The sequence below is a fragment of the Dendrobium catenatum genome, unplaced genomic scaffold, assembly GCF_001605985.2.
Source record: "Dendrobium catenatum unplaced genomic scaffold, ASM160598v2 fragScaff_scaffold_85, whole genome shotgun sequence".
In the NCBI taxonomy this organism is placed as follows: domain Eukaryota; kingdom Viridiplantae; phylum Streptophyta; class Magnoliopsida; order Asparagales; family Orchidaceae; genus Dendrobium; species Dendrobium catenatum.
The window spans coordinates 243,232-252,956 of NW_021318547.1; the positions used below are offsets into that span (position 1 = coordinate 243,232).

At 39.0% G+C, this 9,725-nt stretch overlaps 1 protein-coding gene across 1 annotated transcript; it reads right to left on the minus strand.

Annotated features, from left to right (window-relative positions):
* Positions 1-195: 195 nt before the first annotated feature.
* LOC110094223 lies at positions 196-5,248 on the minus strand. Its single transcript, XM_020819402.2, has 2 exons — positions 4,404-5,248; positions 196-831 (listed from the first exon to the last, which is right to left on the minus strand). The coding sequence occupies exons 1-2, from the start codon at positions 5,149-5,151 to the stop codon at positions 434-436; spliced, it is 1,146 nt and encodes a 381-aa protein (XP_020675061.1). The 5' UTR covers positions 5,152-5,248; the 3' UTR covers positions 196-433.
* Between the last annotated feature and the right edge of the window lie 4,477 nt (positions 5,249-9,725).

The following is a 9,725-nucleotide window of genomic DNA, read 5'->3' on the forward strand; positions in this document are numbered from 1 at the left end:
ATGACTGAATTTCAATACTTAATTCCAATATGGATAAAGAAATTGGAAAATTCTTTAAGAATCTCAGCCTTTGATAGCTATAAGCATTTAGAGTGCTCGATTCTTGATAAAATCCAAATGCATGGTGCATGTTCGAGTTATATAAAGCCCAATAACAGATAAAGCACAAATCCAATGCAAATAAAAGATCATTCATGCATACTGAATAAAAATAATAATCTACAAATATCATTCAAAGATAAATGACTTACACTGGAACTACAATGCGTCCGTATAACAAAATAAGATACAAATTAACAAACTACTAATTCCATTCTCCATATGGGTGGATATTACTTTACACAGTGAAGAATATTGACAGCATTTATTGTTCGTTCATAAAATACAACTATCTATAATCTTGCAGGAAAAACTAGCACCCTATAATAAGAAATCATTGCAGTAATAGCGTTCGAGACTGGGCGTACCATCTAGTGTAGGAGGACTCAAGGTTGGGCCAGTCAGAATCTGGGCAAGCAGTAAAATGGTGTAGCCAGAGGGTAAGAACCTCTTCCTGCTGCTCCAAGCTTAGCTTCTGTATCATTTCTTCCAGCACTCTCACCATCTCAGTTCGCTCTCTACTGCTAAGGATGGGTGTGTCAATGCCATTGCTGGCGCGGCATAACAGAGGGAGCCACGTACGAAACATTGACAGGCAACACTGGGACATGGAGATGCCAAGCTCATCATCTTCATCATGATCTTCGGTGTTCAATTCAACTTGCATTCTGTGAGCACTCCTGAACAGAAACACTGAAAAGAATGTTCTTAGTTTCTGTACTAAGCTTCTTGGTCATGGTCAGCTTTGCTGGTGATTGTACAAGAAAGGTTTCCATGGGGTTGAGAAATGGCAAGCAAACAAGGTGAGAAGTAAATGAAGTATTGAGAAAGGAATTGGTTAAGATCGTATATGATTCAGTAAAAAGAAATGCATCGTGCGTTAATAGATTGATCTGTACGGTGCCATTAATGGTTAGAAAACTTCACCCAAATCTAGAAGGACCCGGGAAAATTTTATATAAAATCCACGACTTACCAATAGGTTGTATGGGTAATTTTCAAGAATTGGATCCTTGTTTATTAGAATTGGTAAATAATAAATGATCCCATATTTGAAAAAGCAAAACCCTGGAATTGTAAAATGACTTGGCTATTTTAAGTTGACATCCCAACCCTCTGACTCTTGAAGAGTTGATTATCTTAACCTTATTTTCCTCTTCCAAATGTGATTTCAAACTATGGTGGCTACTAAATCTTATTTGTGCATGTTTTGTTCTATGTTGTACATGCTCAATCCATCAGTATATTTTTCATTATAGGCTTCATTTGGGACAGATTTTGTATTACTTTATAAAACAATGTTTTAGTAAAAAAAAAAATTGTATCAGAAAGCTGCTTTAAAAAATATTAATTAAGCCGTCCCAAACGAAGCCATAATATAATATGTTACACTTACCATCTCTCATTCTAGCATTCTTAAATTTACCACATTCTAGCTTTACAATCTGATTTCGACAACATTGGTTAGCTATATAAGGGAAATTTATCTGCAAATATCAGATTCATAGAGCTGATCTCTAAACTTATTGTTAAGTTTAAAGGTATTGTCCTATACTCCTATGTATAATTGTTCTGAGATGCTTCCCCATTTTAGTCAGTCAGCTCATGGCAGGAAAAACAAAACTAATAACAATCAAGTTAAAGAGGATATAGAATTATAATTCTAATTGATTTAGGTTCAAGTCCTTTTCAACAAAGGAAAGAATTTGTATCAAGGCCTCACATCCTCACAGAAAAAGTATTGGGATGAATTTATTAAGAGACACGTATCATACAATCAGGCGATGTCTTCCTATCTTCTATTTTCTCAAGTTCAGAGAGTCTTATTTATATGGAATTTTGTCTTCTATGTTCTTATTGGATGTCTCTCTATTTTTTTTTACTGTGTTTGCCTGAGATTAGGACACGGATAATGTGGCAATTCCATCCTGCTGTGTGTTCATGGGATAATGAGCACATGAAAATCACTGGCTTGTTGCCATAAACTTGTATCTTTTTAGTTAGACCTTCTCCAGCCGTTCTGCAAACAGGCGAATGGAGAGCCTCAGACGTGCCAACCGAACTCCATTTTTACCGGCATTCAGTCTCTTATGAACATGGCGCCACACTGTTCACTTTCGCCATTTCTTTCTCTCTACCAAACTCCGTCTGAGAAAGGCGCGAAAGAAACGACGATGATTTTGAGGCAAAATGACGTTCCACTGGAGATGAATCATGACACTTTTTGATTTTACTGCATTTTGCAGTGAAAAATGAGAGTTTCGGTTGGAGATGACCTTAGTGATGACCTTGTAACATCTATTTTGAGGCACTTACAACTTGAAGATTCTAGCATTAAAATGACAGCACAAGAAGAAAATTGTAGCTCCATTAAGAAAAACTGTGGCTGATACTATGAGCTCATTTGATCAAATAAGAAAATTGAAAGCTCATAAAAGGAGAAAACCTAGAATGAATTTTTAGGCTTGCGGGAGAAAATGGACTGAAGTTTCCGTGACTTATAATTGAGTCAATGAATGAAATCACAGTCTACTATCAGGATGTATTGTAGATGCGAAAATTAAAAACTATAAAACGAATTACAGTAGCATAGATGATTGGAAAAGAGCTCGAGAACCTAACATTTATCTGCCTTAAGAGAGAGATTCTGAAATTTTCAAAAGGCAGGACCTGATAACATTTGTTCGAGTTAGACATAAAAAATAATATTTCAACTAAGCATATCCAATGAAATTAATTTTGTATGGTGTGATCAACTCAATTAGACATGGAAAATGCTTAAGGTTGACCCCAAACTCCATTCCCAACTAACAAGCCAAGAGGAGTCTTGGCAAATCCAAATTTCTTTTACTTGGTCCAAAGCCAACCTGGCCCTACCAAGCTTGATTTTAATCCGCGCCTACACTCTTCCTCAATAAGAGGTCAAACATGCAAAATTATTAATTTTTAGTCTATAAGGAGATGATTTCAACATTGTCAATCAATATGGGTTCTTTTCACAATAAATGGTCTATGTGATTGATTGAAAATAGATATTATTTTCAAAGTAAATATTAAATTTATTGTAATCATAAACATTCTTATTTCAATGGCCTAAGATCGCCCTCCACGATAGCTAGAAGATTAGGACACGCTACAGCAATCTATAATAGATCTGGGGATAATCATTTGATCAAAATCTTCGATGTCCTGGCTAAAACTTAACTAGATATCGATTTGATACGAACCTTTAACAATAGAAACATAATAAATCACATAGAAAAATAATAAAATGCATTGAAAACTACACAATTTCTAAGGTCGCAATGTGGGAGAAATGCCGTGGGCAAATTACAGGAAGTTTTATCATGCTCCAACTCTTACTACGGAGCATATTATACCTACAAGTAAGCTTAGTAACAACTTAACAATGATTAAAACACTTGATACGTTTATTCCGAATATTTCTCACTACTCCTTAACCTTATCGAGCAGATCACAGCAAGATCGGAGAGGAGAGGGTGGTCTTCGGCGCCTGCAAGCTTCGGCTAGGCGAAGCCAGTCGGATGCGTATGATGGCAGATCTAGCAACTGTCGAACCGAAAACGCGAACATCGGAGTGAGTAGATCTTGGTTGGTGTTGGTGAGATGATTTCAATGCCGGATCCAAGCAGTCCGATTCGGACATCGCTAGATTAGGCGGATCTAGTACGGAGGTGCGAGATCTGGCGGATCTTAGTTCAAATCTTTGCAGAGATGGGATTAGATGGTTGGGATTGATCTTGCAATAGTGGGTGCTGGGAGGCAAGCAGCGAGGTGGCTATTGCGAACGGAAGCGGGTGGTTGGGAACACCATCATCCGTAGCCAAGAGCGATGGCCGATGACGAAGCATGTGCCATGAGTGATGGCATGCGAGATCTGAGATCACGAATTGATTGGATTTGCGTAGTCGAGGGATTGTTGGTTCGAGACTGTCAGCGATGGAGAGAGAAGGTGATCTGGTGTGAAGGGCAAATTATTGGGTCAGGTGACCGGAGCCAAAAGATAAGTTCGGACAGCCAATAAAAATTTGCCGCGTCACCTTGCGCTTTAGTTGCGCTTTTTGACTTATTTGGTTCTAGATAATCCCAAATCTCAGTTCTTAAGATAATCCCACCATATAAATTGTAAGAGAAATATTTCTAACTTCACGACACAAACCACACAAACCAACGTATAAAATATGAAAAAAACTGTATCAACAGTCCTCATAAAAAAAATCAATTATGCATTTCATCAACATAAGAAAATATATAAGAAATTCAAGACAATTAAATTAAAAAACAATGGGTCAACGCCGAACGCCCAAGACCTACCGCCGAAGCCCATCGGGCCACAGCCTCGCCGGCCGCACCACACTCCGCCATCTTCTGCGCGAGCCACAGTACCTCCGCGGCCAGCTTCTCCGCTGCTATACTCCCTCCGCCGCCATCTATTTCCCCAACACCAACACGCCTTAGTGTGCCCCTAATCGCACCAACAACCAGATCCATCGGACCACCGCCGGGCATCGGAAGCACCGCCTCAAGCCGCCTGATCGTATGCTCAAATGCATCCGAAAGCGCGGCGCGGTTGACCGCATGGAGTCCTCCCGGCTGGGAAGAGATCAGATTTTCATCTAGGAGTCGGTCGGCGAGGGATCGGGCGAAGTAATATTTTCGGGAGGAGACAGGGATGAAGGAGACGACGGAGAGGACGTGGGAGAGGGCGCGGGTTGTGGGCGAAGGGGAAGAGGAAGAGTTGGAAATGGCAGTGTAGGAATTCGACGGGGGTGAAAGGGGAAAGAGAAGGGAGAGGATGAGGACGAAGAACCGGAGGAGTATGGAGAAGAAGAAGAGGCAGAAGCGGCGGAAGAGGGGCAAGCCGGGGTGAGGAAGGAGGAGGATCGAGGATTTGGGGTCTGACGTGTGGATATTGAGTAGGGATGGGATTAGAGTGGAGGCGGTGACAACGAGGTCGCCGGCGGCCGAGATGGCGGAGGCGGCTGCAGCTGCGGCCACGGTGGTTGGTTTGTTCTCGCCGGAGGACGCCATAAGCTTGAAAATAAGCGGAAAGGCGGAATACGTGGCGACTATATGGGCTTGTTTGGTTCGGCGTAATTCCAGAGTTTTCGGGTTTTAAACCAAACTCAGTTGACGGAACCTGTTTAGAAGAATCGTATTTATAAAATTATTTTTCCTGCAGATAAATAAAATCTTTTACAGTAAAATTGTGGAGATTAAATTTCCCAAAAAAAAAAAAAAAATTGTGGAGATTTTGCAAATCACTTAGATATTGGGGTTATTCTACTGGAGGAGGATTTAGAAGATTTTGCAAATCAGTTCACCACCTGACGGGATTGGTGTGCGAAGCATTTCACCGTGGCGTTGATAATCATTTCACCGCCGGCTGAAGCATTAGTCTTTTACCTTCTATTTTAAAATAACTGATGGTACATACTTTTTTTTTTTTTTTGAAAACCAAAATATATTTCAACAAAAAAAGATGGGACTACAACATACTTAAATAATGGACGAAAATAAACAACTACAGAGAAACCAAAGGAAGGGGTGTTTACAACCCATTAGGCTCAGTATTTGGCAGAGGCTTCCAACTCCTCCGAAGCCAGGCGTGAGCCATTCAGTTTGGAGTGAGAGCAGAATCGCACCAAGGACCTACCGCAAAAAAACGCACCACCAAATGTTTCCATGAGCTATAGTTTTAAATAAATGAGCCCTAGCCACATCATTGTCATAAACCAACAATCGCATCCTTGAAATATAACAAATCTCCAGCAAAACAGCAACCACCACAATAAAAAATAACTCATAACGGCTACCAATTAAAACAACAACCCAAAGGAGAGAGTCCAACAAAAATCATCTCCTACCCCTACCACGTCTACCCCTCCCACGAGAGGAAACCGGCACAACAGGTCGGTCAGGCTGCACAGCAAATTCATTTACAGGTTCTTCATCTCCATTAGCCTCCGAAGAGGAATCAGACGAACATTGAAGCCAGTCAATTTACAATCTCACACTCTCGCTCGAATTAGCACCCACTTGAGAAACCAATGCGTCTGATGAAATTAAATTAATAGGAACATCAACAAAAGGCCCAGGCACATGAACATTAGGCGTTAAAGCAGGAGGAACGGATGACCTAGAATGCATAAACACCACACTAGGAGAAGCAGCCTCAGCCAAAATACACAAAGCAGACACAATACGTACCCACACGAGACAAAGTAGTTGTAGAGTAAACACCACCACCCACTTCACTTGCACATTTACGGGATTGCAAGATAACTCCAGAGTCCGACAAAGGAGACATAAATGCATGAGAGCCAACACCCACCACCTCACCATAATCCAACAATTCCCCAGCACTAGCAATGGAAAAAACAGTATTAGGACTGCCCACAACACCGACAATAGCCATGGTGGGACAAACAACACCAGCTTTCGAATCGACCAAAACATGGGAAACAGGGGATACACCAACAGCCTGATTCAATGACTGCCTCACAGGCTTAGAAAAAATTAAATCATCCTGAATCTGCACAGGAAGACTAGAATCATCAATAGCATCAGATAAACCAACATTATCATTATTCACGGCTAAATCAACATTATCATTAATCAACACCGCAGGAGCCTCAGGGGGCAAGGAAACAGGTAAATCGCTAACCATCCTAGCTGGAGCCATCTCAGCAACAGGAGATATAACCACACGATTAGGCATGGGATGAAGAAGAGGGCATTCAAGCTTTGAGTGGCCCAAAGATTTACAGTGAGAGCGATAGGAAGGAAAAGGGTCCATAACAACCGATTGTATATAGCCTAAGCCCTCAGAGCTAACCCAAATCTTATCAGGATACATCCAGTTCCACCAGTACGCGAGCTACCGATGGCCTCCTCCCAAAGGAAGTGGCCTGATCAATTTTAAGGGGTTTATCGAACAATGAATCGAGCCCCTATAAAACCCTCGGGGCAAAAAAGAAATCCAAATAGGGATGGAAGGATGATTCAACATCAACATCAAAGGTAGGAGACCATTTAAAAATTTTCATGAAATAGTTATTCATAAAATAGGAACGATGGGAAAAGACACTATAGTAATCCATATCACTCTCAAGCTTGATAAGAACATGCTTAGGGTTAAGAACAGTGACCGAGAAAACCCCAATGAGTTTAAAATTGAAAAAAAACTTTTGAACCGCTTCAAGCAAAGGTCTATGAGTCAGAAATTTACCAACAAGTGCAAACTCAAATGGAGCAGCAAGAGCTAGAACTTCCTCATCTGAAAGCCAAAGCGAAGGCAACCCCCGAAAAGACAAAATCTTAAGATCAGAAAATAAGAATTCATACCATGAGAAGAACCCCCTAAAGCCTCACGAAAAGACCAATAAGAGGGATTTCCCGTCAAAAAATCAGGATCCAAAAGTCGTTTACCCTCCATAAATACAAAAAACCAACAGAAACGAGAGAAATTAGGGCAGAAAACTTCCCTGAGAAGAACACAACAACGAAGGAGATGGCGCGAGGCAGAAACCCTAACAGAGCACATGACAGCCTAAGCGACCAATCAGATGGTACATACATTTATGTTAATGAAATAAAATTATTTTTTACTCTGTTTTAATATTGTAATTAATTGTTGAGATTAGATGAGATAAGGAAAATGGCTATGTATAAATTTTTTAAAATATTTGTACGCGTTTTCAAAAAAAATTATGATAAAATAAATTTATATTTTATATTTTTAAATGAATCCAAAAATTATGATTCTTAATATTCGGATTTGATATTTTAAATGAGATTGACATCTACCTCGTACAATCGCTTCTTCTTATTCTTCTTATCATTAAAAAAAAATTCACACGAAATTCTCTTCCAAATTCTTATTTTTTTTGGAAATGTGGAGGTCACTCATAAGTTACATCTTGTTGCTTGGGATAAAGTCTGTAAGCCTAAACTCTTGGGGGGTTTGGGATGCATTCATTGCAGGCGTTACAATTTGGTTTTAACTATGCGATCATTTGTAGAATGTACAATTGTAATTCTCATCTCTCTTTGTGGCTCATTTCTCAATATACTACGCCTTGGAGACCCCCTCCTGCTCACGCCACAAAATTATGGAAGTCCGTTTGTGGAACGATTGCTATTACCAAACCTCTCTTCAAGTTAAAAATTACTCCTTATTTGCCTACTGCATTCTTTTGGGACAACTGGTGTAATATGGATGATTTGTCTAATCATTTTTCTGGCAACTGGAATACTACGGTTCGTAATTAAATCATTGGGAAGAGGTGGAATATGCCTGTTGTTTTGGACCAAACTTTTGCCTCTGCTATCATCTCTATTCCTATTTATACGAATTCTAGTAATAGTTTGTATGTTTTGGGGAAATTATGATAAGGCGTCATTTGGTGACTTTATTAAAGAGTATTACAAATATGAGTCTGAGTGTTCTTGGGTTAAACACATCTTGCACAAACGTTATGCTTTGCATTTTTTGGTTTTTGGTTGGCTTAGCCTTGTGGATGGCTTGAAAATGGCTAAAACTCTTCTTAAGCGCGACATTTTTATTGATTTTAATTGCAAGCTTTGTCACTCAGTTTTGAAAGTCCGGCACATCTCTTTTTTGAATGCAACTACTCCTCTATTATAGCAAACTTGATTCCAGGTGTAGCCTCTTTGTTTTTACGGTCTAATGTTGCCTACATGCTGGAATGAATTAGTGAAAATGATACTTTTTCTGTTGATGAGAAAAGATTGTTTTTCTTAGCTACTTGCTGTGCTATTTATTACATTTGGAGGGAAAGAAATGAGAGGTGTTTTGGTACGAATGCTAGTAATTCTATTACTATCTCTCGAAAGATTAAGAGTAAAATTTTTGCTAGAGTATACAAAAGGAAAAATGGAATCAGGTTGTTGGAGCTGCTTTAATATTTGTTGGGCGCTGCTTCTCTTGGTGGGTTTTCCTTGCGGTAGAGTCTGGGACAATAATGTCCGCATTCTATATGGCTACCTTTGGATGGTCTTCGGGCAACCAGGGTGCCTTACATTCTGGATCTCTTATTGATGAGATGATTTTTGATTGAGTTCTGGCTCATGTTGGTTTTTGAGGCTCTTGTTCTTTCTGATATTGTATGGCTTTGTAATTTTTGCCTTTTTGAGCTCCTTGTGAGCTTCTCCTTCTTTTTGGTGGAGATCATAGTTTTTACTTGTATATCTTCTTTTTCTTAATATACTGGCTTTGCCCAAAATTTTCCAAAAAAAAAAAAAAAAAAATTCAATATATACTTAAATTTTCAAGATGGACAATTTAGTCTTTTATTATAAAACCGCTAAAGTTAAATACAAACAAACAATTAATATCTGCTTTCAAGTTTCAGCAATCACTTAAAAAATATTACTCAATTAACATCCCATTATTAAAACTCCATTTTATTAAACTTTATTTTCTCAATATCTTTTTGTAAAACTCTGTTTTACATAGTAAAAACCCAACCAAAAAAAGCTTCCTTGAAAGAGATTCAGGAGAAGCAATAGCAATAATACCATTGTTTTTTACACTAATTTTTTAGTATATATATATATATATATATATATATATATATATG